The sequence below is a fragment of the Schistocerca cancellata genome, chromosome 3, assembly GCF_023864275.1.
Source record: "Schistocerca cancellata isolate TAMUIC-IGC-003103 chromosome 3, iqSchCanc2.1, whole genome shotgun sequence".
In the NCBI taxonomy this organism is placed as follows: domain Eukaryota; kingdom Metazoa; phylum Arthropoda; class Insecta; order Orthoptera; family Acrididae; genus Schistocerca; species Schistocerca cancellata.
In genome coordinates this window covers 256755238-256780261 of record NC_064628.1, presented here as the reverse complement: position 1 = coordinate 256780261, position 25024 = coordinate 256755238, and the positions used below count along the sequence as shown (strand labels likewise).

The 25024-nt window shown below is 39.5% G+C and overlaps 1 protein-coding gene across 3 annotated transcripts in view; it reads right to left on the bottom strand.

Annotated features, from left to right (window-relative positions):
- Window positions 1-25024, bottom strand: part of LOC126174907 (tRNA wybutosine-synthesizing protein 4-like) — a 71368-nt gene that overhangs the window by 37869 nt on the left and 8475 nt on the right. For 2 of the 3 annotated variants that reach the window (XM_049921341.1, XM_049921339.1), the window contains exons 3-6: window positions 21429-21600; window positions 18682-18868; window positions 18400-18589; window positions 7012-7722 (exon numbers count right to left, since the gene is read on the bottom strand). In XM_049921341.1, the coding sequence (XP_049777298.1) occupies window positions 7012-7722; window positions 18400-18589; window positions 18682-18868; window positions 21429-21600 (1260 nt within the window). The remainder of the gene's footprint in view (window positions 1-7011; window positions 7723-18399; window positions 18590-18681; window positions 18869-21428; window positions 21601-25024) is intronic. The other variant, XM_049921340.1, reaches the window with a different exon arrangement.

Below are 25024 nucleotides of genomic sequence, written 5' to 3'. Positions count from 1 at the left end.
CACAAAAGAGTTGTGGACCCCCTGGCGGGCCGGGGGGGGGGGGGGGGGGGGGGGTCGGGGTAATGGAACACATCCACGTGCTGATATTGACAGAGCACAAATGTAAACCTAAGTAGAATGCACACCCATCATTCTGTCAACCATTGTCAGTTGAAGAGTTGTGTGAGCAGAATGTACACCAGTGAAAAGAAGGTAGAAGTGCTACTCATCTACGGGGAATGTAAGTTAGCACAACAGTAATTGCAATACTGTTTTCTTATGTACGGGTACATTTAGTACAGTAGTTTAGTCCTTTTAAATACTGTTGTGTAGAGCAGGCACACAGTTAGAGCTGTCTTTCCTACAAACTGCATCAATATAAAGTTTCTTTTATTGTTGTTGTTGTTGAAGGTAGGCGAAATGCTACGCAGGCAGTGGAATTGTGCAGAGAGCTACATCCTGACAAGAACCCACCTTCCCGGGGGATGTTTTCTCGTCATGTTGCGATGCTTCAGGAAATGTGAAGTTTCAACCCACGACAGCACAATCACCATAGCACTCGCCCAGACAAAGCTGCCAAGTTACTGTTCTCACTTCTGTTGCTATGAATCGACATGTGAGCACATCACAGCTTGAACATGAGATTGGCATTCCTAAAACCAGTGTACATAGTATTCTTACAGGTCACCAGTTCCATCCTTACCATGTACACCTACATCAAGAACTGCATGGGAATGGTTTCCAGAATCATGTACAGTTCTGTCAGTGGTCACAGCAGCAAATCCGCGCCAACCCGAACTTCTTCTCCAATGTTCTATTTACTAATGAATGTTCCTTCTCAAACAAAGAACAGGGAAATACAAGGAACATGCATTATTGGTCCAGCGACAACCCACGATGGCTAGACAGGTGGAACATCAGTGTCAATGGAGAATTAACGTCTGGTGTGGGATGTTTGGTACTACAATTATTAGCCCCAATTTCATCAATGGTAGTCTAAATGGCACAGCACATGCCAACTTCCTCAGACGAATTCTTCATCCTCTTCTGCATGAAGTGCCGCTAAGAACCGGGATACTTATGTGATATCAACACGATGGATGTCCAGCACATAATGCCTTGCGTGCACATCGTGTTCTGAACCAAAGGTATCCTGCCAGATAGATTGGTCGAGGAGGAACAGTTACTTGGTCTGTTAGGTCTCCTGATTTAAATCCTCTGGACTTTTTTCTTTGGGGATGTATTAAAGATGTTGTCTATCATGATATTCCAACAACTCCAGAGGACATGCAGGAATGTATTATACTGGCTTGTAATTCTCTTCAGCAGGCAACAATGGAAGCAGTAAACAATTCTTTCATTCAACGAGAGCACCAGCGTATCGGTGTCCAGGGTCACCACTTTGAGCACCTTTGAATGTTCTACTTCTGGGCAATGGTACAAGAGAGTCAAAGTCAATTTTGCGCTATGTTTTTACTTGATTTTCATTTGTTTTCTGACAACTCCAAAAAGTGGATGAGTTTGTGATCCCCGGCTCTAAGTCAATGTTGTGTTATGTAATTAATAATGTTGCGTATCAGTGAATGGTACACTGTGATACATTTTTGAAAAGGTCTTTAGGAGAGGAAATGAATTACCGAATAAAAAATACAGGATGCCATTTAAAAAAGTCATACTGCTGTTCATATCTTTGTAAAAAAAAAAAAAAAAAAAAAAAGAAAACTAAGCTACAATGAAGGCAATCATGCTGATTGATGTTCCTTTGATGGCTAAAGAATATTTGCTTGAAACATTTTGTAATTTGCATCTGGAAAAACAGTTATTTAGGGTGGTCAAGATATATGGGACACCCTGTATATTGAATGTCTCTATGAAGCAGATCTAACACCTTCTGATCTGCAAACTGAGAAGGAAGAAGAAGTACATGAAGAGGGAAGCTGAAATTATTCTAAAGTCAGATGCGAGGAAGGTATTGGAGAAAATGGAAAACAAAAAAAGTGTGTAGTGTAGATGATGTTCCTGCAGAAATCTTATGAGAAGCAAGTGGAAAGGAGTTGACCTCTCTTTGCAACTAAATCAGAAGGGGAAAAGGAACTCAGGATACCACTGAACGTCTAGGGACTATTGGTGAAAGATACAGTATATAGAAAAGGGCAAAGGAGTATTTGCGAACTCAAAAAGGCTTTTGAGACAATGCAGTTCGATAAGCTAATGGATATATTGATGAGAAAAGAAGTGGAAGGAGAAAAACTTGATTGCAATGTGTAATTGAATCAGAAGGCATGGTTACAAATAGAAACTGGGACATCGGAAGACAACATGGCTAGGAGAGGGTGACTGAGTGAGAGTTTAGGTGAATAAAAATTTACTGTTACATGCCAGATGTTTTTTCTTTTCCCCAAATAACTATAACCACTCTACATTACAATTTTATTGCCAAATATTTCAAAATAGCTGTATGTCATTTGAACTGTTGTTTGAATTGTGAGCAGACGAAGGATGCCAATTTGTTGAAACACTGCCGCACAAAAGATTTAATAAAAAGGGCCAGAACAGTGCTGTCAGTGTAAGAAGTGTAAATGTAAATTATACAAGAGATGATTTACATAAAGCCAGCTGCAAAAATTCTTAGGTTAAAAGAAAATACATAATACATCTGAGAAATAACGACTTAGTGCCCACAAGTTATTGTGTAAATGCCTAGGCTTTAGAGCATCATGTTAGACGATCTTTGAACTCAGAACTCTGAGGTAGGTTGAGTGTATTAAAACTTTACTGTGAAGAATCCAATCTCATGTGTACATGCAACAAAGGTTAAAGACATTAAAGATGTGTGACAGACTCCCTTGGTGATGTCTGAGGAGGTTATTCATTAAATCCTGTAAGACAAATCTTGGGTACTACAGGCAACAGAGATGATATGATATGATTCTCAGTGACAGTGCCACCCTAGCTGTTTGGCTTCACATAAGTAGTACCAAACATCCAAAGGGCACTTGGCAGTCATAATTCATGAGTGTACTGTATAGACCTCAAAAATGAATCCATTGTAGATTATTGTTATTATTCTCATGTCATAAACATACAGGAACATGTACATGCATTTTACACAATTATGACTAAATTACTTTTGACCAAAACTTGGCCACTTCCAGTACATTTTCTGTTGCTTGTTGAAGATCATCATCTGTACAGGAGACTGGACACAGTCGACACCAAAGCATGTGTCGAACTGCCTGTTTTTCTCCACAGTCACACCGACTATAATTTGGATCAGTGTATCCCCATCTTGCCAAGTTAACTTTTGATCTTCCAACTCCAGATCTCAGTCTATTCAGGTACTTCCAAGTTGTCCATTCCCCGTCGTGACCTGGAGGTAAAGCTTCAACAACTCTTTTCCAACCAGGGCGAAGGTAAGTCATAGCCCTCCATAGTTGTAACCTAGCTTTTTCAGCACTGGTTCCAAGTTCCTCTGATGTCCTAAGGAAACTCTTCCTTGACTTCAGTTGTTGTGGATGCAGTTAATGCCCATACAGAGGATGGGTAATTTCCTGTTCCACTGCCTTTCTTTCCTTCTTCACAGCTATCGCTCTTCGAACATGTGGTGGTGCTATTCGACTGGAGTGGATTTCAAGCAACCTGTTATAATTCTGCTGGTTTCGTTGAGAGTTATATCCACCTGTTTGGCATGAGTTGAATTATACCAAACAGGAGAGGCATACTCTGCTGCAGAAAAGCATAGTGCCATTGCAGATGTTCGGATTGTTTCAGGTTGACTACCCTACTGTGAACTGGCCAGTTTCTGTAGGAGATTGTTCCTGGTGGAAACTTTCAACTTGCATTTCATGCAGTTCTTTTTGAAAGTGAGAGATCTGTCAAGAGTCACTCCTAGGTATTCTGGAGTCTTGTTGTGTTCCAGTTTGACCCCCGAGTGTACTATTTTCAACTTGCAACTGGCTTCATTGTTTCTCCAATGAAAAGCACGTACCTAGGTCTTTGATGGGCTTGGTTTAAACTGGTTTGTGTTGTAGTATATTATATAAGAACTGGAGCCGCAACACTTCCTTGCAGGGGACGTCTCCATTGACTACACTGTCCTTGAAAGTTGATGAAGAACCTGCGATTCTGAAGAAGGGAGACAATGAGTCTGGTTAAACCTAAATCTTTGGTCAGATTGTAGACCTTGACTAGTAGTAGATGGTGACTGACTGGATCATACACCACTGATAAGTTGACAAATGCCACTCCTGTCACCTTCCGAGCTTCGAAGCCATCTTCTATAAATTGTGTGAGATTTAGCAACTGTCCAGTACAGCTTATACCTGGACGAAATCCAGATTGCTGAGGTATAAGGGAGGGGTCAATTGCAGGTGACAGGCAATTTAAAATCAGTCTTTCCAGCATTTTGTAAAGATGAAAAAGTAGTGCAACTGGTCTAAAATTCTTTGGATCATTTCCTTCTTTACCAGGTTTCAGCAAAGCAATCAGTCGACTCCCGCCATATCTTTGGAATTTGGTTTCTGCTTGCACAGTTATCGAAAAGTTGGAGAATCCATTTCTTTGTATTTAAGCCAACGTGTGTAATTTGATCTGCATATCATCCAAGCCAGCTAATTTGCCATTTTTACTTTGTTTGATAGCCTTCTATAGTTCTTCCATGCTGAATGACGATGTAAGGTCATTACATTCCTCTTGCTCTTCTCTTTACAATTTCGGTTTTTGTGGTTTGTGTGTTGGTTTCCCGTTCATCAGTAACTGATGTGCTATTTGATTGGCACTGACATTATGATGTGTAGTGGTCTTAGTCGAATCATTGTTTAGGTGTCTCAGAAGTCTCCAAGCCTAAGGACTGTCTCTTTTCAGATTCACGTTTTCTATAGTTTCAGTCCACTTATCCCTTTCTGCCTCCCGTATAGAGGAAATAAGATTGTTCCTTGCTTCCATAATTGCTTCACTGAAAGGGTTTTCTTCAAATAAGTAGCTGCATTCAGTTAGTAGGGTGGCTTGGTCTGAAGTAAGTCCGAGGATATAACACGTTCGACTGCCACGACAGATAGACATACTTGAACATCTGTTTACAGCTGCTGTGAAGGTGTCATAGCATTTGGGTATTGGTTCTATACAAGATTCTTCTATGTCCAGCGATTTCACAAATATTTACCAATCAGCCTTCTTAAAATTACACCTTCTCCGAAAAGATACCTCCTGTGGTCTTATAGCAGCAAATAATTGACACATTATTGGTCTATGCTGTGATTTGGGTATTGGGGAGCAGACAGATTTTACAAATTGTTGGCTGATACTGCTGCTACCAAAAATTAAGTCAGCATTGTAAGCTCGCCTCCACCTGCTGCTGTTAAAAGATCCAGGCAGTTTTGCATCATGGATTAAAGTCAGGTGACTTGCTTCTGCCCATACTTGTACTGCTGTCCCATTTTCATCTTCACGATCATAGCCCCAAATGGTACTATGGCTGTTGAAATAGCCAATCACTATCTGCACATGTTTATTTAGAAAATTGGGTGGTTTGTTAACAATGAATTCAGCGCCAGGTGGTTTATAAAGCGATGTAATGGTGCAATTAACTGTTTCTAGAGTGAGAATTTCAATGTTGTTTTCCTCCTTGAATGCTGTGGATAAGATCTGGATGAACAAAGACAGCACTTCCATATTTATCATGTGGTCTTTTGATGGTGAGACACATTCCGTCTATTTTTGGTCTGCGCATGTCACAAATTCTGCGTGTCTCCTGCATGCACAGTATAGGCACTGGTGCTGACTGCACAGTTCTCTTAGCAGTTCTTCTTTGGCTGTTGTTATGCCTTCTATGTTAGTAGACATAATTGTTAACTGTGACCCTGAAAAGGGCTCAGGTATATGTGTTTCTGGTGTGAAAGGATCAGCCGTCAGATTATTTTGAATCATATCTGGCATTGCCCAGGGTATGCCCAATTGCTTTTATCATCCTGATCGCATATCATCACAATCTTCTCGGAGGCTCCTTTTGTGTAGATTATCAGGTGTTTGGCTATCAAGGAAACCAAGTGGTTCAAGTATCAGAGATGGAATTTATCTCAAGCACTAGCATCCAACCTAGCTCTCAATGTGAGATGTCACTAAGGCCTGTGGAACCTCTATGATCTGTGCAGATTATGCAAACACAAATGTTTTTGTTGATACATAAAGTTGTATGTACTTGTGAAGCATGGTGATCTGGCAGCTTGTAGCTCACTTCTACCCACTAGTGTGCATAAGTGAGGAGCAACACAACTACTTAAGATTACTTTCATTAGTAGAACAGACAGTTTTCTGCACGAAGTTCAATGCCAATATTTTCCATCATTTACAATGAGTCACCTATTTAACAACTGTGTCAAATATTTTTAAAGATAAAGTTTATGATTCTGCATTATTTACTGACTGGTTTCAGTGTTTTAAAACAAATGTATACTGCAATGTACAGCTTTTCATACTTTAGAAATTAGAGACAGAAATTGGAGACATAAGCAGAAAAATAACAAATCATTAAGATCATACACTCATTTCATTCCTTTTTTTTTATGTTTCCAGTCTACTGACTGGTCTGATGCTGTCCATCTTTCTCTGTCTTATGCTAATCTTCCCAGCTGCTCACAATGTTGCATATAATTAACTTAAAAGGTGTGCTGAAACATTGCAGCCAAGTGTGGTTTGAGTGACGAGCTTCCTTTAAATGTCATTTCCACAGCGGAACATAGCATTGCATCCTGTACACATTAACATTTTACAATCAGTGAAGAGCACGATAGGACATGTCTCACGTTTTGTTTGCAAATGCTAATGTGTCCCACATGTGAAACATACATATAACAGAGAACAGACAGAAACATGCAAATCAAGAAGTTGATAGTTTAAGCATACACAAATTTGTTACTTGTGATGAACAAATTACAATTCCATTTTAAACTGGTGGTAGTATATATCACCTCTGCTGTAAGTGTAAATGGAAGCAAACCATACATTACATACCTTTCAAAAAATGAAAGCACTTACAATCAGATTCGAAGTTCTTCCACCAAAGAGCAAAATCAACTGGGTGGTGGACTCACTGCCAATGAGTGTTGCTGTATGTCTCCAACGTGGACATGGTCCAATTAGATCAAGAACTTCCATGTCCTTATTCCACACAGACAGGATTACTGGTTTTGTGTTCACTGGTCGTGTCGGTGAAGTGCGCCCACCAATTATCAAAAGCCTCCCATTATGAAGTGGTATGCAAGTTGAATGCATTGCAGCCAGTGATGAATCTCCTTTTGGAAGAGGAGAATGAAGAGTGACATGCTGAACTGTAAAATCCGTAGTATTAACAATACTAATTTCACTGAGCCTGCTGTGTTCTTGACTGTAGCTCTTTCCGAAGCCACCCACTAGTGCTATGCAATGTTCGTCCAGTCTTCCACTAGCATGACCAAATCGTTCTGGTATCCGCCCCTGGACAGGTAACACAGACCAATGGAGGGCACTGTCTTCAGAATAACAGAGTAAATTTTGTGACATGTTAATACTTTCTTTTTTCCTATCATCACTGAACCAATTCTCCAGCACCCCTTTGGATGCTATGGTCAAAGTATAATGGCAGCACATAAGATGCCAACTTTCAAATTCATCAAATGGTTCCAGTCTCACAACATTATTCACTTTGCCATCCTCTGTGAGAAGCTTTAAGGCCTCATATGCAGACATGGATGCACATGCACTCCACCCCTAAAAATAAGAAAAAGTATACAATTCATTGAGTCCAGTATTCATATTATGGTTTGCAGAAAATGTTACCCCCTAAAGCATGAAAAAAGACCAAAAATAAAACTACTGAACTTATACAAAAAAAAGTGTTTTTATGTATAATGAAACTATTTGGTAGATATACAAACTAGTAATATACTATTTACATTAATAATCAAGAAATGCCAGGACGGTAAACTGTTATAACCTAAAAATATTAGGGGACAGTCTTCAGGAAATAATGGTACTGCACATTTTCTGGATTTTTACCAAGATAAACTCACACTGCAGAGTTTTTCTACAGCATGACAGTGTAGGAGTTGGCACAAAAACAGCTAAGTAAAAACTCCAAGCAATTCACACATTTATTTATAAGTAACAGCCAACTTCAGAACTTTCCTTTGTGTAAGACTACGTGTACAAGATTTATGTGCCAAACTGAAATATAGATTCACATATTTTACTGTTTGTGTCACTTGTGCATAATCTTTTACTAACTGTATCGAAACCTATTTGTATTGTTATCATCAACTGTGGGTTTAACCTTACTTGTACTCTTTTCAAATTTTTGAGAACAGTAGGCCTATCCTAACGCAAAACAATCATTCTCTAATTACACAGTACAATTATTTGAGAAATAGGTTATTTTTATAGAATTTCTGAATGTTTAAAATTATATTTTTGTAAGTTACTGATACAAGTGTTGTTGGATAATATATTTCATAACAAATCAGCATTTGTGATTCACAGTTACTCCCAAAGAATAAAGCACACTGGATTATTTCTGAGAACTTTTGGAAGTTACCATTGTCCTGTGCATAATCTAATTTGTAGTAAATTGGTATTCATGATATTTCTATTGTTACATCTAGTTTTCCTTTAAAGATGGCTACCTATTATCAACATTTATCATAAATTAACTCTATTTATGAGTTTGCTAATGACTATAATTAACCCCCAAAATTTTAGGAAATTAGCAATTTTATCACATATTTTTCTGTTGCCTTAATATAAATCTAGTTTTGAGTATTTGTTTCAATTCTTATAGGGAATTAGTAATCTTTTTAGTACAAGAGATATAAAAGATGATCAGGATTTGTTTAAAGTTATTTTTTCCCTGTCCTGTAACACACTGCACAAGTCAAAATGCTGCCCCACTGTAACAGCTGTTCTCAAACACGAGGTGACTTAGTTGCTTTTGTAATCAGCTGGAAATCACCCTGACTAATGTCAATGAAATGGCAGCTGGTGTGAATAGGTGTGTTGGAAGAATCTTGACAGTCATGTACCTGTGCTACCAGTACCGAAGATATCTCAGGTACTATCCACTCCTGTGGATCCTGTCTCCTATGTAGAAATTATATGATCTGTCATTACTTGTCGACTTGACTATGAGTGGTGTTTCACTAATAGATCTAGAGGCCCTGTACAGTATGGATGGGACTAGGGAAGACTCAGGTGTTAGTTATATTGATCTCCCAAACCAACAAGTTCAAGGTGCTGTCTTTCAGTGGCACTGAAAGTAAGCAAGTGGAAATCATTTCGCCTGTTTTGTCCAGTGTCAAGAGGAGGCAAACACAAATGGGTAGGGTCTATTAATCGTTGACAGCTGAAACATATGGCGAATGATGGTAGCCCTTAGGGAAATGGCAGCAAGAGACAGGAAAGGACACCATGTGTACTTAGTACATATGCCTGGGAGCCTCATTCAACATGTTGTAGAGGCTATTCTGGGAACAGGGAGCAACCAGCTGCGGATTGTGGCACACATTGGAACAAATGATGCCTGCTGTCATGCTCAGAGGTAGTACTTGGACCGTTCCAGCATCTGGTAGAGAAGGTTGAGAAGACAAGTCTTGCACAAGGAGTTTCAATTAAACTCACAATTTGCAGCATTGTCCTCTCATCTGATCGTGACCCGTTCATTCCGAGTCGAGAGGAAGCACTGAACCAGAGACTTCGAAGGTTCTGTGATAAGCTAGGATGTAATTTCTGAGCTTGCACCATAGGCTTGAGAACTGCAGGGTCTCTCTAAATGGGTCAGGTGTGCACTACACATTAGAGGTTGCTACTCCAGTAGCTGAATGTGTGTGGGGCACATGCAAGACCTTTTTTTTAGGCAACTCTCCATCCAATCTAGATAACAATATTTGTAGTAAACCCAGAAGTATCAGTGTAAGACTGAAAGAAATGGTTAGGGATTAACTGCCAAAGCGTTCACAACAAAAAGCTGAACAAAACCTGAAATTGATGGCAATGAGATTCTTGGGGAAAATTTAATTGTATATCGAAAGAATACAAGATGAACCAGAAAAGATGAACCATGGACCTTGCCGTTGGTGGAGAGGCTTGCGTGCCTCAGCGATACAGATAGCCGTACCGTAGGTGCAACCACAACGGAGGGGTATCTGTTGAGAGGCCAGACAAACGTGTGGTTCCTGAAGAGGGGCAGCAGCCTTTTCAGTAGTTGCAGGGGCAACAATCTGGATGATTGACTGATCTAGCCTTGTAACACTAACCAAAACAACCTTGCTGTGCTAGTATTGCGAACGACTGAAAGCAAGGGGAAACTACAGCCGTAATTTTTCCCGAGGGCATGCAGCTTTACTGTATGGTTAATGATGATGGCGTCCTCTTGGGTAAAATATTCCGGAGGTAAAATAGTCCCCCATTCGGATCTCCGGGCGGGGGCTACTCAAGAGGACGTCGTTATCAGGAGAAAGAAAACTGGTGTTCTATGGGTCGGAGCGTGGAATGTCAGATCCCTTAATCGGGCAGGTAGGTTGGAAAATTTAAAAACGGAAATGGATAAGTTAAAGTTAGATATAGTGGGAATTAGTGAACTTTGGTGGCAGGAGGAACAAGACTTTTGGTCAGGCGATACAGGGTCATAAATACAAAGTCAAATAGGGGTAATGGAGGAGTAGGTTTAATAATGAATAAAAAAATAGGAATGCAGGTAAGCTACTACAAACAGCATAGTGAACACATTATTGTGGCCAAGATAGACACGAAGCCCACGCCTACTACAGTAGTACAAGTTTATATGCCAACTAGCTCTGCAGATGATGAAGAAATTGATGAAATGTATGATGAGATAAAAGAAATTATTCAGGTAGTGAAGGGAGACAAAAATTTAATAGTCATGGGTGACTGGAATTCGACAGTAGGAAAAGGAAGAGAAGGAAACGTAGTAGGTGAATATAGATTGGGGCTAAGAAATGAAAGAGGACGCGGCCTGGTAGAATTTTGCACAGACCACAACTTAATCACAGCCAACACTTGGTTCAAGAATCATAAAAGAAGGTTGTATACATGGAAGAAGCCTGGAGATACTGACAGGTTTCAGATAAATTATATAATGGTAAGACAGAGATTTAGGAACCAGGTTTTAAATTCTAAGACATTTCCAGGGGCAGATGTGGACTCTGACCACAATCTATTGGTTATGAACTCTAGATTAAAACTGAAGAAACTGCAAAAAGGTGGCAATTTAAGGAGATGGGACCTGGATAAACTGACTAATCCAGAGGTTTAACAGAGTTTCAGGGAGAGCATAAGGGAACAATTGACAGGAATGGGGGAAAGAAATACAGTAGAAGAAGAATGGGTAGCTTTGAGGAATGAAATAGTGAAGGCAGCAGAGGATCAAGTAGGTAAAAAGACGAGGGCTAGTAGAAATCCTTGGGTAACAGAAGAAATATTGAATTTAATTGATGAAAGGGGAAAATATAAAAATGCAGAAATGAAGCAGGCAAAAAGGAATACAAACGTCTCAAAAATGAGATCAACAGGAAGTGCAAAATGGATAAGCAGGGATGGCTAGAGGACAAATGTACGGATGTAGAGGCTCATCTCACTAGGGGTAAGATAGATACTGCCTATAGGAAAATTAAAGAGACCTTTGGAGAAATGAGATCTACTTGTATGAATATCAAAAGCTCAGATGGAAACCCAGTTCTAAGAAAAGAAGGGAAAGCAGAAAGGTGGAAGGAGTATATAGAGGGTCTATACAGGGCCGATGTTCTTGAGGACAATATTATGGAAATGGAAGAGGATGTAGATGAAGATGAAATGGGAGATACGATACTGCGTGAAGAGTTTCACAGAGCACTGAAAGACCTGAGTCGAAACAAGGCCCCGGGAGTAGATAACATTCCATTAGAACTACTGACAGCCTTGAGAGAGCTAGTCCTGACAAAACTCTACCATCTGGTGAGCAAGATGTATGAGACAGGTGAAATACCATCAGACTTCAAGAAGAATATAATAATTCCAATCCCAAAGAAAGCAGGTGTTGACAGATGTGAAAATTACCGAACTATCAGTTTAATAAGTCATGGCTGCAAAATACTAATGCATATTATTTACAGACGAATGGAAAAACTAGTAGAAGCCGACCTCGGGGAAGATCAGTTTGGATTCCATAGAAATATTGGAACACGTGAGGCAATACTGACCCTACGACTTATCTTAGAAGCTAGATTAAGGAAAGGCAAACCTACGTTTCTAGCGTTTGTAGACTTAGAGAAAGCTTTTGACAATGTTGACTGGAATACTCTCTTTCAAATTCTGAAGGTGGCAGGGGTAAAATACAGGGAGCGAAAGGCTATTTACAATTTTTTTAGAAACCAAGTGGCAGTTATAAGAGTTGAGGGGCATGAAAGGGAAGCAGTGGTTGGGAAGGGAGTGAGACAGGGTTGTAGCCTCTCCCCGATGTTATTCAATCTGTATATTGAGCAAGCAGTGAAGAAAACAAAAGGAAAATTTGGAGTAGGTATTAAAATCCATGGAGAAGAAATAAAAACTTTGAGGTTCGCCGATGACATTGTAATTCTGTCAGAGACAGCAAAGGACTTGGAAGAGCAGTTGAACGGAATGGACAGTGTCTTGAAAGAAGGATATACGATGAACATCAACAAAAGAAAAACGAGGATAATGGAATGTAGTCAAATTCAGTCGGGTGATGCTGAGGGAATTAGATTAGGAAATGAGACACTTAAAGTAGTAAAGGAGTTTTGCTATTTGGGGAGCAAAATAACTGATGATGGTCGAAGTAGAGAGGATATAAAATGTAGACTGGCAATGGCAAGGAAAGCATTTATGAAGAAGAGAAATTTGTTAACATCGAGTATTGATTTAAGTGTCAGGAAGTCGTTTCTTAAAGTATTTGTATGGAGTGTAGCCATGTATGTAAGTGAAACATGGACGATAAATAGTTTAGATAAGAAGAGAATAGAAGCTTTCAAAATGTGGTGCTACAGAAGAATGCTGAAGATTAGATGGGTAGATCACATAACTAATGAGGAGGTACTGAATAGAATTGGGGAGAAGAGAAGATTGTGGCACAACTTGACTAGAAGGGACCGGTTGGTAGGACATGTTCTGAGGCATCAAGGGATCACCAATTTAGTACTGGAGGGCAGCGTAAAGGGTAAAAATTGTAGAGGGAGACCAAGAGATGAATACACCAAGCAGATTCAGAAGGATGTAGGTTGCATTAGGTACTGGGAGATGAAGAAGCTTGCACAGGGTAGAGTAGCATGGAGAGCTGCATCAAATCAGTCTCAGGACTGAAGACCACAACAACAACATGTGAAACTCAACTTGTACTTTCCTCACATGACATACTGAAAGCTTTCTGATCAAGGCAGTCAGGAAGATGCAGTATTTCTTGATTTCCGAAAAGCAATTCACTCGGTACCACACCTACACTTACTGTCAAAAGTTTGATCAATTGGGGTATCAAGCAAAATTTGTGACTGCACTGAGAACTTTTTGGTAGGGAGGACACAGCATGTTGGATGGAGAATCATCGTCAGACATAGAAGTAGCTTCAGCTGTGCCCACAGAAGTGTGTTGAGACCCTTACTGTTCATGTTGCATATTAATAACTTCATGGACGGTATTAACAATAACCTCCATCTCATCAAATACCTGATTTGGAGTTTGAACAGGACTAGAGATCAACTTACTCTCATTTATCCCTCTATCAACAAGATTCAGTTACCCATAATGAAGTACTGTCAGAAAGAAACTGCATAAGTATCCAATCAGATCTTGACAAGATTTCACAGTGGTGTTAAGATTGGCAATTTGCATTAAATGCTAGAAATTTAAAATTGTGTACTTCACAAAATGAAAAAAAAAACATAATATCCTTTGACTATAATGTGAGTGAGTCTCAGCTGGAATCAGCCTCACACAAAAACCTGGATGCAACACTTTGTAGGGATATGAAATTGAATGAGGAGATAGGCCTCGTTGTGGGTAAAGCAGAAGGTAGACTTCGGTTTATTCACAGAATACTGGCAAATACAATCTGTCTACAAAGGAGATTGCTTACAAATTACTCATGCAATCCATTTTAGAATATTGCTCAAGTGTGAGACTCATACGAAACATGACTAGCAGTGGATATTGAACGTATACAGAGAAGGGCAGCATGAATGGTCACAGGTTTGTCTGACCTGTGGGAGAGTGTCACAGAGACACTGAAGAAACTGAACTGGGGCAGTTTTGAAGACATACATAAATTATCCCAAAGAAGTCTACTAGCAGAGTTTCACGAACTGGCTTTAAATGATGACTCTAGGAACATACTACAACCCTCTACATATCTCTCATATAGGGATCATGAGGACAAGAATAAATAAAGTGAATGGAATGCGAAGAAACGCAAATAACTGGTACAATGGGATGTACCCTCTGCCATGCGCTTTGCAGTGGTTTGCAGAGTACGGATATACATGTAAATATAGATGTAGAATGTATATGTGGCATTTCTTACTCCTATCCTTTGTGTGTGTTCTGATTACTAGTCCAAAGAGCTCCCATAATTACAAAGCAAAAGTCTCCAGAATAAGTGCAAGCCACTCTTAAATCACAAGAAACTCAACTGATGAAAGCCCCCACTACTAATAATCATGTTCAAAGGCAACTGTTGATCTGTTGTTGGTTGTCTGATATGGGGGAGGGGACCAACCATCAAGGAGTTCATCGGTCCCATCGGATTTGGGAAGGAACTCGACTGTGGCCTTTCAAAGGAACCGTCCTGCCATTTGCCTAAGGCGATTTAGGGAAATCACAGAAAACCTAAATCAGGATGGCCAGACGCAGGTTTGAAATGCGGTCCTCCCAGATGTGAATCCACTGCGCTACCCACTGCACAACCTAGCTCGATCTGTTGTTCTGTGTCCACTTCCATCATAACAGCCCTCTCAGCTACAGCTACAGGTACATCTGTTGTTGTTGTTGTTGTGGTCTTCAGTCCTGAGAGTGGTTAGATGTAGCTCTTCATGCTACTCTATCCTGTGCAAGCTTCTTCATCTCCCAGTACCTAATGCAACCTACATCCTCCTGAATCTGCTTAGTGTATTCATCTCTTGGTCTCCCTCTACGATTTTTACCCTCTAAGCTGCCCTCCAGTACTAAATTGGTGATCCTTTGATGCCTCAGAACATGTCCTACCAATCAATCCCTTCTTCTAGTCAAGTTGTGCCATAAACTTCTCTTCTCCCCAATTCTGTGCAATACCTCCTCATTAGTTATGTGATCTACCCATCTAATTTTCAGCATTCTTCTGTAGCACCACATTTCAAAAGCTTCTATTCTCTTCTTGTCTAAACTATTTATCGTCCATGTTTCACTTACATACATGGCTACACTCCATACAAATACTTTCCGAAATGACTTCCTGACACTTAAATCAATACTCAAAGTTAACAAATTTCTCTTCTTCATAAACGCTTTCCTTGCCATTGCCAGTCTACATTTTATATCCTCTCTACTTCGACCATCATCAGTTATTTTGCTCCCCAAATAGCAAAACTCCTTTACTACTTTAAGTGTCTCATTTCCTAATCTAATTCCCTCAGCATCACCCGACTGAATTCGACTACCTTCCATTATCCTCGTTTTGCTTTTGTTGATGTTCATCGTATATCCTCCTTTCAAGACACTGTCCCTTCCGTTCAACTGCTCTTCCAAGTCCTTTGCTGTCTCTGACAGAATTATAATGTCATCGGCGAACCTCAAAGTTTTTATTTCTTCTCCATGGATTTTAATACCTACTCCAAATTTTTCTTTTGTTTCCTTCACTGCTTGCTCAGTATACAGATTGAATAACATCGGGGAGAGGCTACAACCCTGTCTCACTCCCTTCCCAACCACTGCTTCCCTTTCATGCCCCTCAACTCTTATAACTGCCATTTGGTTTCTAAAAAAATTGTAAATAGCCTTTCGCTCCCTGTATTTTACCCCTGCCACCTTCAGAATTTGAAAGAGAGTATTCCAGTCAACATTGTCAAAAGCTTTCTCTAAGTCTACAAAAGCTAGAAACGTAGGTTTGCCTTTCCTTAATCTAGCTTCTAAGATAAGTCGTAGGGTCAGTATTGCCTCACGTGTTCCAACATTTCAACGGAATCCAAACTGATCTTCCCCAAGAGTGGCTTCTACCAGTTTTTCCATTCGTCTGTAAATAATATGCATTAGTATTTTGCAGCCATGACTTATTAAACTGATAGTTCGGTAATTTTCACATCTGTCAACACCTGCTTTCTTTGGGATTGGAATTATTATATTCTTCTTGATGTCAGATGGTATTTCACCTGTCTCGTACATCTTGCTCACCAGATGGTAGAGTTTTGTCAGGACTGGCTCTCCCAAGGCCATCAGTAGTTCTAATGGAATGTTGTCTACTCCCGGGTCCTTGTTTCGACTCAGGTCTTTCAGTGCTCTGTGAAACTCTTCACGCAGTATCGTAGCTCCCATTTCATCTTCATCTACATCCTCTTCCATTTCCATAATATTGTCCTCAAGAACATCGGCCCTGTATAGACCCTCTATATACTCCTTCCACCTTTCTGCTTTCCTTTCTTTGCTTAGAACTGGGTTTCCATCTGAGCTCTTGATATTCATGCAAGTGGTTCTCTTTTCTCCAAAGGTCTCTTTAATTTTCCTGTAGGCAGTATCTATCTTACCCCTCGTGAGATAAGCCTCTACATCCGTACATTTGTGCTCTAGCCATTCCTGCTTAGCCATTTTGCACTTCCTGTCGATCTCATTTTTGAGACGTTTGTATTCCTTTTTGCTGGCTTCATTTACTGCATTTTTATATTTTCCCCTTTCATCAATTAAATTCTATACTTCTTCTGTTACCCAAGGATTTCGTCTTTTTACCTACTTGATCCTCTGCTGCCTTCACTATTTCATTCCTCAAAGCTACCCATTCTTCTTCTACTGTATTTCTTTCCCCCATTCCTGTCAATTGTTCTCTTATGCTCTCCCTGAAACTCTGAACAACCTCTGGTTCTTTCAGTTTATCCAGGTCCCATCTTCTTAAATTCCCGCCATTTTGCAGTTTCTTCAGTTTTAATCTACAGTTCATAACCAATAGATTGTGGTCAGAGACCACATCTGCCTCTGGAAATGTCTTAGAATTTAAAACCTGGTTCCTAAATCTCTGTCTTACCATTATATAATCTATCTGAAACCTTCTCGTATCTCCAGGCTTCTTCCATGTATACAACCTTCTTTTGTGATTCTTGAACCAAGTGTTGGCTGTGATTAAGTTGTGGTCTGTGCAAAATTCTACCAGGCCACGTCCTCTTTCATTTCTTAGCCCCAATCTATATTCACCTACTACGTTTCCTTCTCTTCCTTTTCCTACTGTCGAATTCCAGTCACCCATGACAATTAAATTTTTGTCTCCCTTCACTACCTGAATAATTTCTTTTATCTCATCATATATTTCATCAATTTCTTCATCATCTGCAGAGCTAGTTGGCATATAAACTTGTACTACTGTAGTAGGCGTGGGCTTCGTGTCTATCTTGGCCACAATAATGCATTCACTATACTGTTTGTAGTAGCTTACCCTCACTCCTATTTTTTTATTCATTATTAAACCTACTCCTGCATCACCTCTATTTGATTTTGTATTTATAACCCTGTATTCACCTGACCAAAAGTCTTGTTCCTCCTGCCACCAAAGTTCACTAATTCCCACTATATCTAACTTAAACCTATCCATTTCCATTTTTAAATTTTCTAACCTACCAGCCCAATTAAGGGATCTGACATTCCACGCTCCGATCCATAGAATGCCAGTTTTCTTTCTCCTGATAATGACGTCCTCTTGAGTAGTCCCCGCCCGGAGATCCGAATGGGGGACTATTTTACCTCCGGAATATTTTACCCAAGAGGACGCCATCATCATTTAACCATACAGTAAAGCTGCATGCCCTCGGGAAAGATTACTGCTGTAGTTTGCCCTAGCTTTCAGCTGTTCGCAGTACCAGCACAGCAAGGCCGTTTTGGTTCGTATTACAAGGCCAGATCAGTCAATCATCCAGACTGTTGCCTCTGCAACTACTGAAAAGGCTGCTGCCCCTCTTCAGGAACCACACGTTTGTCTGGCCTCTCAACAGATACCCTTCCGTTGTGGTTGCACCTACAGTATGGCTATCTGTATCGTTGAGGCACACAAGCCTCCCCACCAATGGCAAGGTCCATGGTTCACTACATCGACACTCTGTAAACTTACAGTTGTGAGCTACTAAGACTTACAGGTTCTTTCACTTGCAATACAATAATAAATAATATTATAAAACAGATAGATGTGTAACAACATTTGATTTAATAATGTGATATACTTACGTGTTCTTTATATCGCCTGATTTGCAAGTCAAAATCTGGATATTTATTCAGTGACAATAATGGACTGCCCAGAGATTCAAAATGATGTTTCATCACATGCCCAAATCCATCATCTGGACATATTTGTTCAAAGGTGACAAATGTTGCATGAGGAAACTTGGTAGATGCCCATTCTATAAGTTTAGTTGAGCTGTGAAACAAAATTTAAAAGTATGTTTTAGGATCAACTACACCACCAGTATTTTAAACTACTAGACATGCATGCAATTAGTAGGTTCACACCTTGATTCATCCATGTAAGTTATGGAGCATTCTGCCAAAAGCAACGTAGGTGCAGCCCATGATATGCCAGCGCTTGATAGAACAATTTCAATATCATTCTGGCAGCGGAGGTCACCTCCAACCAAATGGTATCCTTGTGAATGAATACCAGTTGTACAAGAGTTTACATCTGTTGAAAAAAAGTCGTCTGTGAAAACAGAAATTAACTATAGCAACTGTCACCAAAAACACAAGGCAATAGGAAAAGAGGTGCATGAGGGTCTTCAAATAAGCATAGCGAGAGATACTTCTTAACATACAACATATTACATTTACTTTTTTGGTTAGAATATGTGTGTGTTGACTCCATTTTAGCTTGTTATCTACTTAAACAGTATGCTGTGGAGTATTATCTTATGAGCTGCATAAGATATTGCTGAATGAAGATTGTTGAGTACTTCAGCTTGTTTCTTCAGAAAACATTATAGTTTTTTAACAGTATTTTAAAGTTACTGAAAGGTCATTTACTAAAGTTAGAAACAGGAATGGACCCAATGCCAAACTTTGTGAGACTTTATATTGTCCCTTTATGATTTTAGATTTATTCCTTCAATGCATTTTGTCAACATTATCCTCTTCTTCCTGTTATGAAGATAGAAAGCCAACCATGTGGAAGGGATGCTGTTAATGTGATAATATTTTAGTTTTCCACGTAAGAAGTTCACAGCCCTCACAATAATAAGCCTTGGCTAGTTCACAGAGTACAATAACATTACAGTTTTTGTTGTTTAGGTCTCATAATTCTTCATTTGTACATCATAATTATACGGACTTCTCTTTCTTTTACAAAAGCCAAACTGAGAGACAGCTGGGAAGTTCCACAGTGAAAAATGGATCAACGTTCTATTCTATGTCTATTTTTTTAAAAAAGAAAAACACTGGAAATTTTGGAACGTGTCTACAATTGAGGTAATATTCTTTTTTTTCCATTTTTAATTAAGTATTTCACCTATGTTTATTTAAGTCCATCAGTAAATATACTTTATGAGTCATCAAGTAATTACAAAGATAGCTAAAGGGTGGTCCTCTCAAGTATCTGATCAGAGTACTGTCATCACCAGAAGAAATATGATTCATTGGTGAGGTAATGATTTTTGTATCTCCTAAGGTGATGAGTTTTTAATATTTATGGCAGTGAGTGATGAAAATAGTGTCTGCTGGAGTAAATCTGTCGTGCCTGTATTTGGTTGCTTATTATCAGGTGCACTATTTGCCACCACTGTATGGAAATAATCATTGACATTGCGGTGGGGCAATGATTTAAATGTGTCACATTTCTGCCACAATTGCTGTCTGAGAACTAAATTTGCTTCCTCTTACTATTTTTATTCTCTTCTTACTTATTATTATTATTTACATTTTATGGCCTTCATTGGACCACTCTAGCCAACTTTATACAAAGCCTTTTGCAGTTTCCTGTCAGCCCAGTATTTCTTCATTCTCTCGGAGCTCATCCTTCTTTATTCATAGGAAATCACCCTTCCTATTGTCTGTTTGTTGATTCTCGTTTGCAGTCTGGTTTGTTTGTTGATTTTGTCAGTTTTGTTTCTTAGGTCTTCCAATGTAATCTGTAGCTCAGCCATATCTTCCTTGATTTCTGTAATCCACTTAATGTTGCACTTACTATTCTGCAATTTTTCTATTATTCTCCTGATGATCCTGTTCTCTGGTGTTCTGATTAGATGTCCGAAGAATGAAATGCGTTTCTTCCTGATTGTACTCATTACCAGTTCTATTTCCTTGTAGACTGTTTAATTTGTAGCTACTCTCCAGTGTCCATCTTTCTGGTACGATTTGTTGATGCACATAATATTATGAGTTGCAGTGTAGTTGATCTGATCTTGTTTGATCCTGCTCTTATGAACTGGCATAAGAATGGTGACTGCCAATGCTCCGAGTCATTGACGCCTTCTAGGAGGCTACCCATCGAATCCAATGTAGCCTTCTCCAGCATTCTTGGACAGGACGGTGGAAATTTTTTCCTAAAAGACCTTTCCATGGTTGACTTTCGAAGGTAGTTAACCTTGAGTGGAGCAAGCTCCGATTTACAGCTATGGTTGTTAACCGCAGAGGCACAACCCTAAATGTTCAGGGTTTTGGGTTGGCATTTCCTCCTAACCCACTAAGGTATGGTTTTCCGCCAATACTCGGGTGGCTGATTGCAGTGGTTTCCCACTGGGCGATAGGGTCGCCGTGTCCCTACGCCATTTCTTCTTACTTAATAAAGTTCCTGACTTTTTCTTTCTTCAAGGAGGGTGTTTATTTTTGTGTGTGATCAAACAGCTGTTGTTGTTCCCAAATATAGCCCTTGGCCATCCAGGTTGACTTGATTGAGAAACATGTATAAACAGTTTACAAACTCTATTAATAACAAAAGGTTAAAAAACTGACCATCTGGCAACCTCTGTTTTGCGTATTTATCAATGGATCTCCATTACGTTTTTTACCTCCTACATGATGCCTCAATGTTATTCCACCAAATTTGCAATCACAGCTCCCTTGTCTTTTATACAGGTGCCAACTACTGTCGTACCCACAAAAATGCAGAAATCTGTTGTACATATGAATGAAGCAAACTGATTGCAGCACCAATGTTTCGCATGCCATTGTTTTCTGCAGCACAACAGTGGTTGCAGTACACTGAAACTTAGGTTATTGTTGTTTTGGGATCTTTCCCTAATATATGGAAACAAGTGTACATTGCTTACCATTACATAATCCAAGAATACTGCTGAGGATTTTTGATCTTCTAATACACTCAGTTTTGCGAGAAATAACTTCAATGAAGTCAACTTCATAATAGGTAAGACTGAACTCTTCTTGCAAGTTCTTCTTAAGCCTAAAGTATGTTGTATCATAACCAGCTCCACAGGAGATGATCTGTGAAGCAATAAAACTTCATAAATTAACAAAATACGGTAACAGGGTTCCTGCAGTTGATGACTGAAATAATATAAAACCAAATGTTAGCAAGTCTCATCATATTAAATATACTTCCATGTCATTTATTTGTTTAGGATTTAGAACTGACAACAGCACCTTGGAATATAAAAGATATGTGATTCATGTCAACAGAAATTTCTGGATGACACATGATACACCATCTTACCACAATGGGTTGCTTTGCATGCCTCACCAATACAGACAGCCATACCATAGTTGCAGTTATATCAGAGGGGAGAGGCCAGGCAAACATATGGGTCCAGAAGACTAGCAGGAGGCTTTTCAGTAAATGAAAGGGAAACAGTCTGGAGGACTGACTGGCCTTGCAACATTAGTGAACAAAGCCTTGCTAAGTTGGTACTGTGAACATCTGAAAGTGGGGGTAGGGGGGAACTACAATCACTACATTTCCAAAGTGCATGCAGCTTGACTGTATGGTTTAATGACAGCATCCACTTGGGTAAAATATTCAGGAAGTAAAATAGTCCTCCATTCAGATAATTGAGCTGGGACGAATCACAAGGATCTTGTCATCAGAATAAATCATATCTGGCATTCTATGGGTCAGAGCATAGAATGTTTCCTCCCTTAAAATGTAGGTAGACTACAGAATCTGAAAAGATGACTGGATGGGTTGAAGTTGGATATAGATGGAATTAGTGAAGTGCAAAATGCAGTGGTGGGAAGAATAGGATTGCTAGTGAAGTGAGCACAGGGGAATCAACACAAAACCAGAGAGAGGTAATGCCAGAGTAGTACTAATAATGAATAAGATAACAGGAATGTTATTTAACTACTATGAACAGCAGAATGAACACAGTATCCTAGCCAAGACAAGATACAAAACCAAGACCCACCACAGTAGTACAAGTGTATGAGTACATGTCTGTTAGCTTCACAGATGATGGAGAGACTGAAAAAGGTATGATAAAAGAAGTTACGGTTTTTTAAGGGAAGCAACAATTTAATTTTTATGTGGGACTGGAATTCGATAGTATGAAAAGGAGGAGAAGGAAAATTAGTAGAATGTGGGCTAAGGAAAATAATTAACTGCTCCAGAAAATTATGCCACAAGACAGAACTGAGCTTCAGTTTGCAAAGTATGACAGCAATCTCAGCTGCAGCTCTAGGTACAAAGCAGGCAGAACTGATCAATGTGCTGGTGTCACTTTGGTTTATTATCCATCTGCATGGCTGAAAAGTTCACATGTGGAGTTAGTCTAACATATGCACTGATCTCTTCATCAGTTACCTACAAGTTATTTTTATTCGTTTTAAATTGCGTAATACAAGTCTTTGGAATATTAAGAGTTAAACTGTTTGCTGTGAGCCAGTTATCCCCCATGCAGTGTCTGGTATGTATGTTTTAGGGTCCTTTATAAATTTACAGGCATTGTCAACAAAACAAACAAAACCTAGCCTCTACCTTCACTCATCGCAGATTAAAAAAGCTGTATTTACTATATCAGTCACACAGATCGTATAGAAAAGGTCTCCAATGAAGTGGGGAAAAAAGGTACAAACTTTTAAGTTACCAGAAGTTACCAATTATTAATGCTACAAGACTTTATTTATATCACCGAATGATTTTATATGTGTCTTTCTTGATGTGACTTATTGATTTTCAAATTTTCTTTTTTTAAGTGTTTTTGTAAGTCAATGACTGGTGACTTATGGTAATGGAAAAGTCTTCCCCCCCCACTCCCCCAACTTCAATAGACATCATTCATTTATGACCTGTGAGTACTGTATAACAAACACAGCTTTTTTTCTCTCTGATGAGTGGAGGAAGTGAATAGCTTTTTTTTTGTTTGTGTTGTTGATAATGTTTGTAAATTGGTACAGGACCCCAAAACAACCATACCAGACACTGCCAGTGAGATAACTGGTTCACAGCAGACAGTTTAACTCTTATCTTGCAAAGGCCTGTATTATATAATTTTGAACAAATCAAAATTACTTACAAGTACCAGATGCACAAATCAGTGGGCATACATTAGACTAAACTCCACATGCAAATGGACCATGGTGACACAGCACATTGATCAGTTCTTCTTAGTTTGCACTTAGAGATCTGTTTTACTGCACTGACCTGCAGATGGGATTGCTCACATATTTTGCAAACTTTAGCTCAATACTGTCTTGTGGCATAATTTTATGGGGGCAATTAATTCCTATCCCCGAGTCTACATTCTACTAATTTTACTCCTTCTCCTTATCTTACTATCGAATTCCAGTCCCACATCAAAACTGAATTGTTGCCTCCTTTAACAAACCACATTTTTTTATCTTGACATACTTTTTTCAGTTTATCCATTCCCTGTGAAGGAAGTAGATACATACACTTGTTAATGAAATGTATTCGCAAACTGCAAATATGGTTATAAACCAGCTGCACACATTATTAGTGACAGAAGAAAATTTGTGCCAGACTGGGACTCGAAGCCAAATTTCCCACTTAGCTCGAGGTTGCCTTATGCACATTCCCTCCTGGACCAACCCAAACTTCCACACGTCACAGACATTGCCAACCAATTAACATTACTTGTACTACTGTGGCAGGTCTTGACTTTGTATCTTGCACTGGCTAGGATGCTGTGTTCACTCATAGTAGTTTACCCATGTTCCTGTTATCTTATTCATTACTCCTGCATTACCTATACTTGGTTTTGTGTTGATTACCCTGTACTCGACCACCCTACATGATCTCAAGCAGCTCCTCAAGGGTTAGCTCCTAACCAAAAGCTGACATCTGAATCCATCTCCAGATCCTCACTTCAATAACTTCTCCACACTACTATCTTTTACCTATTCCAAATCGCCATAAACCAAACCCACAGGTCTGCCCACTTGTTGTCCCATTTTGGCTGGATTCAATGCTCCCATGGAACGAACCTCTGCGTTTGTTGACCGACACCTCCAATCTATTGTCCACAACTTCCCATCCTACACTGAAGACAGTGCTCACTTCCTTCACCACCTCACCACAATTCCTGTCCCATTACCACCAGAGTCCTTGTTGGTTACTGTGGGTGTAACATCCTTGCACACCAACATCTCCCAGTCCCATGACCTTGTGGCCATAGAACACTACCTTTCCCAACATCCTCTGACAGCAAATGAATCATCGCTTCCCTAGTCCTGCTAGCCAACCATATCCTGACCCACAATTATTTCTTTTTCAAAGGCCAAATCTACAAACAAGTCCATGATACTGCCATGGGTACTCACATAGCTCCACCCTACATTAAGTTATTTGTGAGCCATCTGGAGGAATCCTTCCTATCCAGTCAACACCTAAAATCTCTTGTCTGGTTCAGATTTACTGAAGACATTTTCAAGGTCTGGATACATGACAAGG